At 42.5% G+C, this 16,287-nt stretch overlaps 1 protein-coding gene across 7 annotated transcripts in view; it reads left to right on the forward strand.

Annotated features, from left to right (window-relative positions):
- Mrtfb (myocardin related transcription factor B) overlaps positions 1 to 16,287 on the forward strand; it is a 162,927-nt gene that overhangs the window by 66,475 nt on the left and 80,165 nt on the right. For 5 of the 7 annotated variants that reach the window (XM_029544820.1, XM_029544819.1, XM_029544823.1 and 2 more), the window contains one exon: positions 4,999 to 5,061. The exons of the other annotated variants lie outside the window; for them this stretch is intronic. In XM_029544820.1, coding sequence (XP_029400680.1) covers positions 4,999 to 5,061 — 63 coding nt within the window. The remainder of the gene's footprint in view (positions 1 to 4,998; positions 5,062 to 16,287) is intronic. 7 annotated transcript variants of the gene reach the window in all.

Here is a 16,287-nt window from a genome sequence, read left to right on the forward strand (position 1 = left end):
TCAGTGAAAGCAAGGCCTTCTTGGGTGATTTTATACTGATGGGCACAAGATGAGCTAGATTCTTTTGGATTTAGTTCATTCTTGTATACAGAGTGAATATTTTCTAACCAGCCCTTTTCAGTGTGGTAGATTCTCATTGATGACAGAGGCATCCCAGAGTCCCCAAAGCATGAAACTGATGAGTAAAGACAGGCTAGATACACTTAGTTCTAATACAGTGTAGTACACTTCAAACGTAAACACAGTGTGCTATTCAAACAGCACATTGACCATACTCAAGGAGAGCCCAGAACTTGATGGGTTTGCCTTGTTGTCAGAGGCCTCATGCCTTTATCTTTACAAATAAAATGATTTTCCTACAGAATGTTTTCCATTCACCCTGTTAGGTTCCTAGGGCCTGAATGTGTCTTAGAGTCTGGACTCTCCTCGCCAAGAACAGAGTACTTCAGGACAGGGATTTGCATGAACTTCCTGTGCCTTAAGAGTCCTGTACCTTTGTGTCCTGAATCTTACTGTTAAGTTTCTGCCCTTGACCATCTTAGCTTAAACAACACACACAGACTCAGTTCTGTAAGATTGCTTTTAGACATTCTGTCTCCAAGAGCCTGACTTTACTGTGAACAATGACTGAGACAAATATATTAACTCAGAAATGAGTAAATGCAATCAAGTTGCAGTGCACTCCTGGACCAATTTCCTGTCCCAGGGATTTGAGTAGTATTTGGTATAAAATCAGAAGGTCAAACTGGCAGGGTGTAGCAGAGGAGGGAATGCACACAAAGTGGATATACCTTGGACATGTGGTCCATGTGGAGACCATGTTCTCTCACAGATGCTCATGTACATGCCCAGGTATAAGATGGATACATGGATAGAACAAGCTCCCCTGAGACAAACATTTTGTTATTTTGGTGCTAGGGACTGAACCCAAGCACTCTACCACTGACGTCATCTCCTTCCTGCACATGTCACTAGGGGGGTAGATGAAAGGTGGAGGGTTTTACTTACTAAGATAGCCATGCTTTATGAAATAATGCAATCATTTGTAGAAATATTGCTGTTCCTACTGTCCTCGTTACTAAAACTACAGTGTTCATCAGCCGGTATTCCTCTCTTGCGCTCATCTCCAGGGTTCCTCTTTGTTTCTGTCACTCTGAATCCCAGCAGCTTTTAAGTTACCCGTGTGATCTGACACTGAAGTTTTCATGCTAGATCTTAAGCAGCATGCAGCAGTAGGGCTGTTTCTCCAACCATTGTCTCATCTTCGTGACCTTTGTGACGTAATGATTTATGTTTGCTTCTTCACCGTTTGTAGTTGTACATAGATGTGGACTTTTGTTTTAGAGTAAAGCCACTTTGTGTTCTTTTTTCAAGCCACATGCATATTGTGTAGCTGTTCTGACTCCACAGGGAGCAATGCTGCCTTCCAGTCTGTCTTTATGCCTGCCTGTTTCCAGGTCAGCTACTTTCACTGGTGTCCTTTGTGAGAGAAAAATGTTTGACTATTTTAAAGAATAGTTTTGAAACACTTTTTGTAGCAACAGTATTATACTTTATAGCTTGGAAATAAGGAATGTATTGATTTTTTTCTTCCATTATCATTATAGTGATTCTATAAATATCAATTTATTTTTGAATGAAGTTGGCTTTTTAGCCAGTGTGTTTTCCCCAAGAGTAATTTCTGTTCATTGTTAAGCATGAAAAGCCATCTCACAGTGAGGTACCATCTAAGGATTCAAATAGAGGGTAACTCCCTTTTCTTTCCTAAGATGACTGCAGAAAATCTGAAACATCTACCTGCTTTACATACACACTCCAAGGTGTGAAAGTGATCCTTGTGTACAAGCTACCAGAAATCCAGGTTTTTAGGGAGATTCTGGTCAGGGGATAAGAACCTGAGTCATGAGAAGTGAGTTAGAGTGATATGTTTACTGTGGGTAATGACATATTGGCATTCCTGGACAGTTGTGAGAGTCGGATCTGTGTCCTCACCCCAACACAGTGTGAGGCAAGGCTTTACTTAGCCACCCCTCAGAGTGTGCATGTTTCAGTCACACATAGATACTATGACTACCATTTTGTCCAATTAAAACAAATTAAAATGTTAAATAAAAAGAAAACCATGTTTTGAGCAGATATATAGATATATATATTTTTTTCATATATATATGTGATAGGTGATAGACCTGGCTTGCTTTCTTAGATGTTTTAATGTATGTTACTCATATTTTTAGGCCTTCCTAATGTTATGTTTAAGTTATATCAAAATGTAGATATTAGCCTCAAAACCACTTACAAAGTATTGTGTAACAAAAAATTGTGTGATTCACGTGTCCCTGCTTGTGTATTTTGTAGTTGTTCCTATGCATTTGAACTTTTCTCACTGGTGCTGTATTCTCCGGTTGGATATATTGTAGGTGATTAGTGAGCAGGAGGATCACATCGTTGCAGCCTATGTTGCTAAAATTACACCCAGTAGCATCTCAATCAGGCAATCACTTAGGCAGTCAGATTTTCCAGATGGGCCCTATAAAGGATATAATATGCAATATTTCTTTATAAAAACAGTCTACCCACAGGACACTGATCTTCATTCTGCCATAATACCCAGTAGTTAGCTCCACCTTATTTCCGTATATATGTTGGCCTTTAGTATTCAATGAGAAAAGCTCAGGTGGAAGACAGTATAGGTAGATGCCACATTTCCTAAAGAGCTGCAGCCAGCCCTTTCCTGTGTCCACACTCAAGGAGAGCTCTACTCTGGCGGACACTGTGGCGAGGTTGTTTGCAGGAAAGGAAAGCAGGACAGATGCAGAGCTATCAGGCATTGCCAGCATTCCTGCAGAGAAGCTACTGTAGCTGCTGTGATAAAGAGCTGCTCGGTGTCTCAGAACATCTTGGGTATTCCAATGAGTGAGACTCATCTCACTTCACACGGCCTCAGGCTCACTGTGGGTAGTGTCTACCCAGTAGTAGCAAAGCCAGTCACTGCCACCTGCCTATCCTGGAAGGCTTTTGATTGTGGCCTCCCACCTCTGTCTGACTCACCTAATCTCATCAGAAACATTAACTGTGAAGTGGCATGTGTAGGGTCCTAGTAAGGACACATTTCTTTTCAAACATTCAGATCATTGATTACCATAGTTAGGGACTTGAGCTTACAGCCTCACCTGAATTTTTTTCTAAGATTTTTATCCCCCTTTACATTATATTTATTCAGTGAACAACTTAGACCCTTTCTTGCCTTGTCGTTAATGACCTTTCCAAGAGAGGAAGTGACATACTCAAGAGTTGGTTGCGCACGAGAGAGTCCTTAGCTTGGGGCTCAGCATAGGGCTGATACACAGTCAGGGAACTTTCCAGACTGTGGCCCTGAGCCAAGGGCAGACACCTTAGTGAATAACAGCTTCTGTTCTCAGCTGCTCTGTTCTTTGCATTTTCTGAGAACATTTCCCCACCCCTCATTAGCCTGTTAGTTCAGGTGTTTGGAAATATACAAACATAATAAACATTGTTCTTGGGCAAACTCTGCTCCTTGGCCTGCGCGTATGAGCTGGCACAGTGGAGTGGAGAGGTGAGCAGATGGCTAGTGTTGTCTCTGCAGCCAGAAGCCACAAGCTCTGAAAGTTCACAGACAATGGACAGACAGCAGTAGATCATTCTCTGTAACTCCCCTTGCTCGCTCTCCTGTTGGCATTTGGGTCCACATGCTCACTATGACTCTTCAGGGCATCACTAAACACTGTGGCAAGGTTTGATGGTTTTTCTATATTTATACATTCCATATCCAAATTTTTAATTTTTACAGTCACTTTTTAGGACTTAGACTAAACACAAATATAAAGTTCAAAAACAAATTCTAGATTGACACCTCCAAACGGAATTCTTCCTGGTTGTGGCAGAAGATGGTGTTTGTGAACATTTATCTCCTGACTCCTTCAGAATGAAAGTGAAGCTGTATAAACCTTAGTGCTGAGGTCCTCCTTTCATAATGGCTTTATAGTCTTCTATTGAATAACTTGTTTTGTTTCACAATGCCTATAATTACCTATAACCTGTCTGCCTTCTTCTGCTCTGGGTTTCTTATTCAGACAATTGTTGTTAGTAAGGATCTAGTTTGTTTCACTATATTGTGAATACACCCTCCAGCATATGCTGGTGGGAGGGAGCAGGAGGGCACCTCTTCCACACCTCTGAGTTGGGTGTGAATCTGATCTGGTGCAGCAGGTAGATGGCCACAATGCTCATAATACTCATACGTATGTGCTTTATGACTTGCTGGTACCCACAGTTTCAAAGGTACATACTTAGAGCCACAGACATCCCCACCCCCGCAACAAGAGTCACTTGTTTGGAGTTTTAAATCTTGTCTCTTAAAGAAATGCCCTTGGAGAATCAGCAATTATTATATGTACTGAAAAGGCGACTTAGAGAATAGAGTAATTAGCAATTTAGTTTAAGCTGACATGAAATTATATCATCATAACTTACACAAATGCCTAACCTGAATACTTTAAAAGGCTTTTTTTCTAGGTACTAGATTCAAAATGAATGGGTTTTTTTTTTTTACATAAATGAGATGGTTTTCTTAAAACTAGAATCTACTATATGTAGATTAGACATTGGACTTATTAGACATTGGACTGGTGAATAATGAACTGATTTGTAAAGTAGGAGTTGCAGTCCCTCAGAGAGCATCAAGAAAGAGAAAAGAGACATTAGAAACTGTACTCTGCCCTACCTATGAAGAGGTATTGGGAAACATGAATGTTTTGTTCCGTGTCATTCATCTTATACTTTAAGATCAATAAAGCAGTACTGTTATAACAGAAAGCAACAAGATGAGCAAGACTAACAATGGACTGGACTTACCTTTCTTTCTTTTGGTGTGTAGTTAATGCTCACACAGACTAGGAAGCAGTAGTGGTGCCCAGTGTTTCTAACCCTTTAATCCTGTTGGCTCTTCTGCCTCACTGCTGCCCTCACTGTTATTAACAGGAAGTATAGTCTTTGGGGAGTCAGGACTGCAGCTTCCTCTGCCGGCTCAGTCTGTGAGCACAGGTAAGTCTGAGAAGCAGTCTGTCACAGCACACCCATCCCAGTGTCTGTCTGCAGCTTCAGCCATTGTTCCCTCTGGCTGCCTTTTTCATCACATCACGTGCTCCTCTATGCCATTGTCACTGCTGTCCTGTGTTCTTCATTAGGCAGCACAGCTGTCAATGTGCTCCCACATCAGCCCATGATGACTTTTCCATAGATCCAGAGTAGCCATATGTCCTGCTATTAAACATATATATGAGCTCTCCATTGTCAAATGCTCCTCATTGTCAAAAGGAAAGAGAAATTGACTTGATGGATGTTATTCTTAATATGATGGGTCTACTTTAGAATACACAGTATTCTCTTCCTGTGGTTCTCAGAGGTTGGCAGATATGTGTTAATGTGCTGATGTCAAGTTTAAAAGGCACTATTTTACCTCTTTTTAAAAGTCCAAGTGATCAGTGTCTTTTCTTGTCATGTATGTTCCTCTTTTCATTGAGAAAGTGCTAATATCTGTATTTGCCATCTTAAGACATTGTTCTGTGATCCTTGTGTTTAGTAGGACATAATAAGAAAAGCCAGAAGCCTCACTTGCCACTAGTCTTGGGTTCCTGCAGGCTGCATTTAGAACCTGCCAGGTGTTTGGATGGTTGACAAGCTGCAGACTGGGAAGTTGACAGCAACAAAATTAGAGCCCTACCTGGAGTAGAAGCCTCCTCCTGACAGGGCACCAGTGACGCTGACTGTGCTGCTTGACCAGTCTCTCATGGAACACTGTACTTAAAAAGTCAGTCCACGTCTCTCATGGTGTTAAAGATTGGCACTTCGAGGATAGGAATAAAGATACTTTTATTTTTACATTGATTTATTTCTGTGTATGAGTGTGTGCACACATGCTTATGCATGTAAAGGCATGTGGTTCTTCCCCTCCCCCGTCTCTACTATATGGGTTCTGAGGACTGAGCTCAGACCCTCACTCAGCAGCAAGTGCCTGGACTAGCTGAGCCAGCTCACTGGCCATTGAAAGGTTTATTTAAAAGGTATTTTTAGCAAACAGTATCAAGATGGCCGTTGTGTGCCTTACCCTAAAATAATTCTTAGATTTCCAGCCTCTAATACAAGGCCAGCAATTGAAAACACAGCGTTTCTGTGAAATTGTTGGACATGTAGGTCTCTGAAAGCAGTTCTCCTGACCATATACAAACAAGCAGTGTAGAGAGGATTCTCGCCGGATACACAGGGTACATTGTAATAAGCACTCAGAACCTCTGAGGAGCAGCACACAGAGTGGCTGAGAGCAGCAGCTCTAACAGCAGCCAGGGCCAGCCCCTAGGCCGACCTTTACTGTCTGCATTTTCCTCCCTCTGCTTGCTTCCCTCCTGCAGACCGGGGTCCACATCTACTTCCTGCCCTGTAGATCAATTTGACAGGAGAGTAAGTTACTCTGTAGTGTTTAGAACAGTGCAGAATGAGTGTGGATACTTAAAGAATCTGTTAAATTTGTCCATGACAAAGGCATATCATTTTTATACGTTTCTCCCAATGATGTTTTATAACTTGATGGGTTTGTTTTGCTTTTTTAGTAGTCCCAGTAATTTTTGCTTCCATTTCCACAGTGACTTCTTTTTAAAGACACTAAAATGGCACCCAGCACCCAGCTTCTCCCGCCACTCACACACCTTCACAGCATGACAGGCAGCTTACGGTCCCTGAGAGGGCAAAAGCAGGGGGCACAAGGTTCCCAGGAAGCTATCTCTCATGGGTCCCGCCAGTTCCCACAGCCCTAGCATTCCCTGTGCATCAGTCAGTGTCTACAAGGAAGGACTTTCAGATTGTAAAGCATGTGAAAATACAAACAGGCCAACATTCGGGCTCTCTAGGGACCCTGCCATCCAGAACAGACTCCAAGCTGACATTTTCACAGGCTACTTGCAGGAGCTCCAGTAGGGCAGGTCCAGGCATCAAGCTCCCGAGCAGACCCCCTCCATCACCCAGGGCTGGAGTGCATCTGCTCTCCCTCCCTCCCGGGTTCTTATTCTGAGGAGGTTAAAGCACTAGGTGTGGCTACTGAGGTCCCGAAGGCCTGTGATGTGGATGATGACTGCTGGGCAGAAGACATGCGGTACTTTAAAGTAATACAGTGTTTAGGGAGGTTTCTTCTAGGTCATCATCTAAACTTTTTTTTACTTCAATTACAGGAAATCTCTGGCATAATCGCATCTCTATTGTTTTTGTTATGACTTGATTTAGTTTTTTCTTTTTAACAAAGAAATTAGATTAGGTTCAGAAATGACTCACTAAAAAATAAACATGGATATTAAGAACATGTTTATGCTGCTGTGACTTGTTTCCCATTGATTTTGACATGCACAAAAGTATAAATACTTGCAGTGATTTAGAATGTTCTGAGACGTCTTTCAGTGACTTGCCTGAAGCTCTAAGTTCAGGGGATGGGGCTGTAATTGGCTTTACTTGGATCCCTTTCAGTACTTTATTGTGTACTAATATACTTTTTTTAACATTTTATATGTATGTTTCTATATAAAATAACTTTATACACACCTGTAAAACTAAAAATAAATGTGAAGGGCAGAGCCCAAGTGATTTGGAGGCTGGATTACTTCAGAATTAGGTAATTAGGATTGATTGGATCTATAGTTGGATCTAAATGCTAAAAGTCCTGGGGTTTTCCTGCCGGAAGCCTAAGTGACATGTCTAAAATTCCAGAGGCAGAGCAGAATTCCACACTGGAAATTAAGGGTGGGAGATGTTCTTAGAGGTTTCTTTATGTGTCTTCCTATTTCTTTTCAATGAGTTAACCCTTAGATGAATCCACAGAATTCAGCTGTTGAGAGTCCTACACAACTGGAAATTTCCATATCCATTTCTGTTGTAGGACTGTAATATGTTTTGAGTAATGTCTTAAGGGATATGAACAAGTAGATGTGTTCTCAACTAAGCCGCTTCAGGTTGGCAGTATGAATAAAATATATTTTATCATTTTCTGTTGAAGACCCAGGATAGTTTAGATGTCCCTAGTTTTAAAGGAAAAAAGAAAAAGAAAGGAAACTAAAGTGAAGTAGCAAATTGGTCACAAGTAGTAACTGAATTTTGTGGCTCTTGGTCAGTGTGTAAGATATAAATGCTGAAAAGGATATATAGATGAGTGCTTTTCTCAAGCCAGGATTACACTGGTCTGTAACTAGATATGATCCTGATACCACCTCCACCCTTAACCATGTGTGTGTGTGTGTGTGTTAGCCTCCATTGTTTTTCAAAGAGCTGGAATGTGATGATGAGCTAGAGAACGCTGCTTGTGTAACTGTGTGCTTGAGTCTTTGTAGCAGACAGAGTGGCTTCCCACAGAAGCACAGTACAGAGGGTTAGTGTTAGTTATTTGTCTGTTGCCTTGATAAAATACCATGATCAGAAACATGTCTTTGGGCTTATGATTCTAGAGGGAGAATCCATAATGTCAAGGAGAGCCTTGGCACAGTTGCTCTAGCAGACTAAGAAAGCACATTCAACCACGAACATGGAGGGTAAAGAACACACTGTACGTGGAGTGAGGCCCAAGCCCAATGACATACTTTCTCTAGAAAGGCCACACCTCTGTAACCCACCCAAGTAGCACCAAGTGTTCAAATGTGTGAGCCGGAGGGGACATTTCTCATTCAAACCATCACACGGACACCTTCAAAGTATAGAAATTTCTCTTGGATGTACAAATGTCATAATTCTGAGGATTTTAAAGATAAGGAATTTGGCATTATACTAATGAAATCAAGTTCAGATTCAAATATGGACAGTTAAATAATTTGGGAATTATAACTCAAGACCAGGTAAGGTTTTAGAAATTATTTTGGTTTTTATTTTCTTCACTAACACTTTCTTGTAGAAATGTATGTACTGTATAAGCAACTAATTCTCTTATGCACCCTTGAGGGTAGACCATTGTGTCTCTGTCAGATTTCACTTATGAAATGCTGTCTGAGGTCACCAATGATCTTCTGTTTACTCGTTCACCATGTATTCAGAAATTTAAAGCTACCAGTTATCTTTGTGGATTTATCTTTTTTATGTATAATTCTCTCTCTCTCTCTCTCTCTCTCTCTCTCTCTCTCTCTCTCTCTCTCTCTCTGTGTGTGTGTGTGTGTTATGTGTGACATTTGTAAGAGTATGAATGCATGTGTGGACACATGTGTATATAAATGACAAAGGCTGATGGCCGTGATGTTGTGACTGTTCCCAGGCTGAGTGTCTGGCCTTGGGTTTTGCTGTCTTCATTTTAAAAGCACTGGATTTTGGCTTTGGTAAGCATTGAGTAACTTTTAGGTCACCTCAAAGCCTTTTGTAAATTTTGCCTGTCAAGATCTAGGGGTACTTTTTTTTTTTTAACTTTTTATTGATTATTTTTTTTGTGAGCTTCCCATCATGCACTCCAGACCCACTCATCTCCCTGTCCCCTTGTATCCACCCTTGCAATCTCCTCCCTCTACCAAAATAATAAAAACACACAAACAAAGCAAAATAAAACATAGAAAACATCTTGTCATGGAAACTGTAGTGTATCACAGTGTGTCCCCACAACATACTCCTCTGTCCACACATCTTCACTTGTGAATGTTTATTGCAATGAGTCATTGGTCTGGTTCAAGGTCTCTGGTTTCTGTGACACCATCAGTATTGAATCCTCATAGGGCCTGGTTATCCTTTTGTTGCCTTGTGTCATGGAAATCCTGAAGTTTTGAATCAACTGGACTGACACTCAACAGTTCACAGATAATACAGATTTTGGGGTAGGCTAAATCAAGGCCCTGAATCTGGGCCTGGGTGGTAGCTGAACTGGTCAGCCCACTGGCTCTCCCTTATCTGTACCACCAGGGCAAGCTATCGGGCACTGCTCTGGCTAGGCTGCCCAATGCTGCCACCAGCAGGAGGCAAGGCCAACTCTTGCTCACTCTCACCCTCTGACCGGGCTCTCTCCTGTTCTCCCGCTCTGTCCACCCGTAGCAGCTCTTGGACTGTGCTGGGGACAGTGCTTTAAGGGCACTGACTTTCATCTCCCTTGGCATCTCTGTTGTTGCCCTGCCATTTGCCCTAGGGAGAGCGTTCCACTCAGGTTGTTTGGAGCATATACACTATAAGGATACTTCAGCTGGTCATTTTTTTACTTAGTCTTGTGAGAAAGTCCATCGCATAGAGCACTTCATCAGCAGAGACATCAGGACAGTGTCACACACCGAGCTGGCTCACCCTCCAGAGAGCTGGGACTTGATGCGCAGCCCATTTCCTAGTGTGTGTGAGCAATGCCTCATGTGTGTGCGCAAATGCCTCATGTGTGTTGGGTTTCCTAGTTTCTCATGACAGGAAGGGAAGCCCAGTGCTTGTGACTGCACTGTGACCAAATCTGTGGGGTCTGGAACTGGCTTTTTATTTCGTTATTGTGAGGCTTGTGAGTCTTCTAGGGTGTGTGGGGCTGAGCCTCTGATCAGACCACAGCCGCACCGTCCTCTCAGTGCTAGTGTTTGGTGCTTTGAGCAATGAGTGAAGAAACAATAAAGAGCAGCTTTCCACATCTCAGCTGGCAAGAGCAGCCTGCAGGATCTGGGGACGCTCCTCAGCCTTCTGTGCCTCCTGGAGCCAGTGGCAGAATTACACACGTCTAGAAGCTCATTTTCCCTCAGTTCATAAACATCAGAGAGGAAAGGTTTCTCAGACTGGCAGAGTCTGTTCCTCTGCCATAAATATAGAACTAATTATATACTGTTTATCCTTAAAGAAAAACTGAAATACATTTAAAAAACCACTTTGCCCCAATATTTGAATTAGATCCAACTTGGCAAGAGTCATCCCTTAAAGATAACCACTGGGTGCACTGCTCGTCTCACGGGTGTATCAAATGGGAACTTTGTTGTCAGCAACATCTGATTCTACTAAGAGAAAAACAAGGAATAAAATTATAAACTTACTATGAATGTACACTTTCCCGCCATCTCCTAGCCTGACCACAGGAAAGCCTCCACCAAAGCCTGCTCCTGGGAGAGGGCCAGGGTGGAGCACTAAGTTGTGTTTGTCAGTTGGCAACAGGCACATTGGTCTCCTTCTCCCTCCCTCTCACCTAGCTCCCTCTTCCTGCCCTTCTTGCTCCCTTTAGTCCCCTTTGTTCCCTACGCAGTTCCTCATCCAGGGCTGCATGCATCTCTGTAGAGTCTTAGGCCCAATCATTGAGAGAAAGTGAACAATATTTGTCAGTCTGAAATAGGCTTAATATTTTTTAACATGTTATCTCCAGTCATATTTCCTGGGAATGACATGCTTTCATTCTTTATCAATCTTTTTGTCTTGATCCTTGTGCCTCGCCTTCCCAAGTTCTAAGGTAACAGAGATGATCCACCCTGCGCAGTACCTTTCTTTGCTATAGTATATATTCCTCATCATGTACACATAATGCTATCTGTGATGGTTTATATATGCTTGGCTCAGGGAGTGGCACTGTTATGAGGTGTGGCCTCTTTGAACAAGATGATAAAAATGAAATAGAGAATTACTGTGCTCTCCTGGACACACTGCTCAGCCCCTACCTCACCATAACCCCGGGGAACACTGACAGACTGGTCTCCTCTGCAAAGGCTGTGCCCACACCTCAGCTCCTAGAGCTGTCATCACTGCCTACATGTGATACTGTAAACCCATCTCATATGGAACCAGAGCAGTTGAGAGACCACAGAGAGTGTTTGGTAACTGACTGAGTATACTGGACATCTGTGTCAAAATGCAATGAAGATGAGCCCCCGGAGCAGGTGAACAGCCCCATCAGGGAGATAGTGAGCCCAGGTGGTGCTCTGTAGGTCCAAAACTGCTTTGAATGTAGAAAGCCAGGTATAAGCAGAGTAAAATTAGAATCAGCTCTTGATTGCTACTTTGGAACTGTCGAGTTGTCAGACTAAGATTTTATCAAAGGAGTTTCATAATACAGAATTCTAATTTATTAGCCCACATTCTATGTATATTGGTTTGGGTTTGGTCTTGTGTGTAACTTGTTTTAAGGCAAGGTCTTGCTATGTAGTCCAGGCTGGCCTAGAACTGGACATCTCCCTCCCTAGCCCTCCCCAAGTGCTGGCATTGCGGGCATGGCTGCCACTCACAGCCGATCGTTTACATTAAGGGTTTGGTTGCTGTGATATTTTCAAACAGAGGTTTCATCTCCATACTGTGTCCTTCAGAAGGACACTGTTCCCTTGCTCCTTTCTAAAGTGTGCAGTCAGATACCTAACGCCTAGTTTTGAGCTTCTTAGTCACTGTGCCGCCCCCTCTGCTAAGACAACCAGTGACGCCTACAAGCAAGCTGTTGTCGGTCCTTCCTGTGGTGCTGCACGTGCCGCCTTCTTCCTTCTTGCCACACCATAGGCCTAGATCCCATGAGTGCACAGCCACATACAGCCCTGAATTTTGCAGAGAAAGAGGTTTTCTTCCTCAAAGAGGCAAAGCATCGCACTTGTGAGATAGGATGTGACTTTCCCTGCAAGGAGGCTAAATAAGGCAGAGTGGCTGCTCCGAAATACAGTTTTATAGATACTATAAAGGTGCCACCAGAGGTATAAAGAAGGCTACAAAGCAGAAAAGATTGCTTGTAGACAAAAGCTAAAGCCATCTTTAAGGTGGGTTTCCTCTTCTTTTTACATAAAATTGCTAAAAATGGTATAAAGGTGGCCATATATAAAGCCAGCTGAGGCTGAAGATTTTACGAAGAGCAGTTTTACTTTGAACTTCTCCTGAAGATGGAAACATTGTCCTGCCCGCTGCTGGCCTCATTGGCTTTGCCTTCCGTTTCAGTTTAGCCAGCAGGTATTGCAGATGCTATCTTCCTTCCTTCTTAGCTGTGATAAAGCACCATGACCAAGAGAACTTAGAGAAGAAAGGGCTTATTTGGGCTTATGGTTCCAGAGTGATGAGAATCCATAGTGGCTGAGCAGAGGCATTGCAAAAGGAGTAAGAACAGGAAGCTGAAAGCTCACGCCTGAACCAAACATGAAGCAGAGGGAGCAGACTGCCCATTCCCAGTGACGTACTTCCTCCAGCAAGACATACTACCAAACTAGGCCGCCAATGGGGACAAGTGCTTAAATGCCTGAAACCATGGAGGGCATTTCTTATTCAGACGACTACAAATGCCATGCCGTTCCTAAGAACATCCATGCGACAGACACTCACTGCCACCTGCGGTGCTCTCCTCTCGTGCCTTTGTGCATAAGCATGGGAATCATCCTTATTATGCTCACTGCCTTAAAATATTACTTCCTGCCTGAGAAAGAGTGGCGTCAAGGCTGAGCACCGAGGCTGTTTGTAGCTTCGAGTGGTATGTCTGCACGCTTAACATATACTTGGGAAGATTCTCTGTGGAATGAAGGGGGAAATTTTAAGAATTCCTCTAGTAACAAATGTTCCAACAATCATTTGATTCTTTTTAATCTTTAAAGAATTGATTTGTTGTTTATTGGTGTGTGAGTGTGTGTGTGTGTGTGTGTGTGTGTGTGTGTGTGTGTGTGTATTCCATTATACTCATGTGGTCAGAGGACAGCTTGCAGGAACTTGCTCTTCTTTCCTACTGTATGAATCCTGGGCGTGGAACTGAGTTCATCATACTTGGAGGCAAACGCCTTCACCAGTCATGGGCCCTCTTACTAATCTTTTGAACAGGTATGCTTCATTTCCCAAGAAAGGGAAGGGCCCAAATAGATCACCCTCTTCTGGCGATTTATTTTATTTGACGTTTAACAACTAAAATAAAGGCCTGCTTTTACTAGTTTTATAAATCAACTCTTTTCCACGAGTAAAGTATACATGAGCAATTTTCACTTGTAAATTCCCACAATAGTAGCAGCCTTTTTGTGTGTTCTTTTAACTGTTGGAGTTAGGGTAGTTTATTAGCCCCCAGGACCATATATGTGTAAGCTGCAGGCATGCCCATATACACCAGCACACATTTTGTATGAACAGAGATGCTCTTCAGTATACTTGGTCTTACTATCAAAGGTTACCATGTGCAGTAATAGCAGTATGTGAGCTATAGCCCATGCTCACTCTCCTCATGCTTCTCAGAAATGTCCCGTTTAGCTTTGTGTTCCTCAGCCAAGACCATACCAAGAGTGGCTCCATATGGTTAGCTGATGGACTTCTAATTTCTCCTAATGCAGTGCAGTTCTCCCTGCCTTTTGCAACTTGGCAATTTTGGAGTATCTAATCAGTTATTTGCAGAATGGCACCAGTCTTATTTGCCTGATCGGGTTGTTGTGGGATGCTCAGGTGAGAGTATGACACGGGAACTCTGTCTTCAGTAAGCTACACCAAGAGGATTGTGATCGATTAGCCCATTACTGGATGAGATTAAGGGCACTCCTGTGGTTCAGACAGGGTTTTCTCTCATCCTATCTTTATAGAAAAGTACTCTTATTCTCTGTAATTAACCCGTAAGTGGTATGTGGAGTATGACCTTAAGACATGACTGTTCTGCCAGACAGTGGTGGCACATGCCTTTAATCCCAGCACTTGGAAGGCAGAAGCAGGCGAATTTCTGAGTTCGAGGCCAACCTGATCTACAGAGTGAGTCCCAGGACAGCCAGGGCTATACAGAGAAACCCTGTCTCGAAAAACCAAAAAAAAAAAAAAAAGAAATGACTGTTCTGTGCCTTAGCCATCTTTCATCCATTGTTTGAATGACAGTTTTCATCTAATCATTATAAAGTTCCTTGCAGATTTTGACATTCTTTCTGAAATTCTGAGAGGTTTACTCTTCTCTAAGGGAACAAGCACTGTAGATTCATAGGTTCTTTATGCATAACTGTCATTGTTGTGCATTCTGTATGTATTTACTGTGTATGTGTATATGTGTGGGCACGCATGAGCCACAGCATGTGTGTTGAGGTCAGAAGACATTCAGGGATCAATCTCAGGTTGTCAGGCTTGGTGGCAAGTGCCTTTACTTGCTAAGCGCTCTCTCTCTCTCTCTCTCTCTCTCTCTCTCTCTCTCTCTCTCTCTCTCTCTCTCTCTCTCTCTCTCTCTCTCTCTCTCTCTCTCTCTCACCCACACATCATTTTAACTTGAATAATAAAATCCTTTTGTGGCACATACTATTCCTTTGTGTCCTTTTGATTTTCTCTTGTTCACCACCTTTAAACATTCTTTGACCTAGTCTACAATGCCTGTTCCTCTGTGGATCTCTGCTCCCTTTAGTGAGGAATAGTATTTAGAAACCACAGAGAACTAGACATGGCCATGATCAGCTGGGAGTCACTGAGTCCGTACTTTTTAGTAGGTTAGCTAGGTCTTTTGTTTTAGAGCTGTGTCTTTGGGCCAAGGATGGCCATGCAGGTGTAAAGAAGATAAACAGTGCCAGAGAACAGAGGCACAGTCAGCCGGTGGAATGCATAAGGGAATTAGGGGCTGATGGCATGTAGCCACCTGCTCCATTTTGCAATGTGCCATAGAGAAACAGTGGTCTTCTAAAAAAAAAGTTCTAGATTTGTTAACTATCCAGTGGAAAGACATTTACCTTTTACTCATCCCATACACAAACATCCAACTGTGGTAGACCAAATCATTAGGCGTAATATTTCCATGACCATGGAATGGCAGAAAATTTTTAAATAGGACTGATAGTTTATGCTATATTTAAATTATGAGCACGTATGCACCAGCATATTATTGAGAGATATAGAAGACCCACAGAATACAAAGAAGTAAGTCTCAATAGATACATTTAATAAAAGACTGAGTCTGTAAAAAAAGAAATCTTTACAAGCCAGTCTAATCTATGGACAAGAGCATGGACATGCCGCTGGTTCAAAGAAGACAGTCCATGTGGCTCATGTTTCAAGGTTTGGGAAGGTTTAAGACAACCATTCTCAACCTGTGGGTTTTAACCTTTGTTGGAGCTGGGGGTGGGGTTGTTGAATGGTCATTTTCACAGGGGTCTCCTAAGACCATCAGAAAACACACATACTTACATTATGTTTCATAACAGTAGTAAAATTACAGCTATCAAGTGGCAACTAAATAATGTTTTGGTTGGGAGTCAGCACAGCACAAGGAACTGTATTAAGGGGTTGCACCATTAGGAAGCTTGTGGCCTTGTTCAAGGAGGAATGTCACTGGAGGTGGGCTTTGAGGTTTCAGAAGCCCATGGCATTCCTAGTTAGGTCTCTCTCTCTCTCTCTCTCTCTCTCTCTCTCTCTCTCTCTCTCTCT

The sequence above is a fragment of the Mus pahari genome, chromosome 12 (genome assembly GCF_900095145.1).
Source record: "Mus pahari chromosome 12, PAHARI_EIJ_v1.1, whole genome shotgun sequence".
Lineage (NCBI taxonomy): Eukaryota > Metazoa > Chordata > Mammalia > Rodentia > Muridae > Mus > Mus pahari.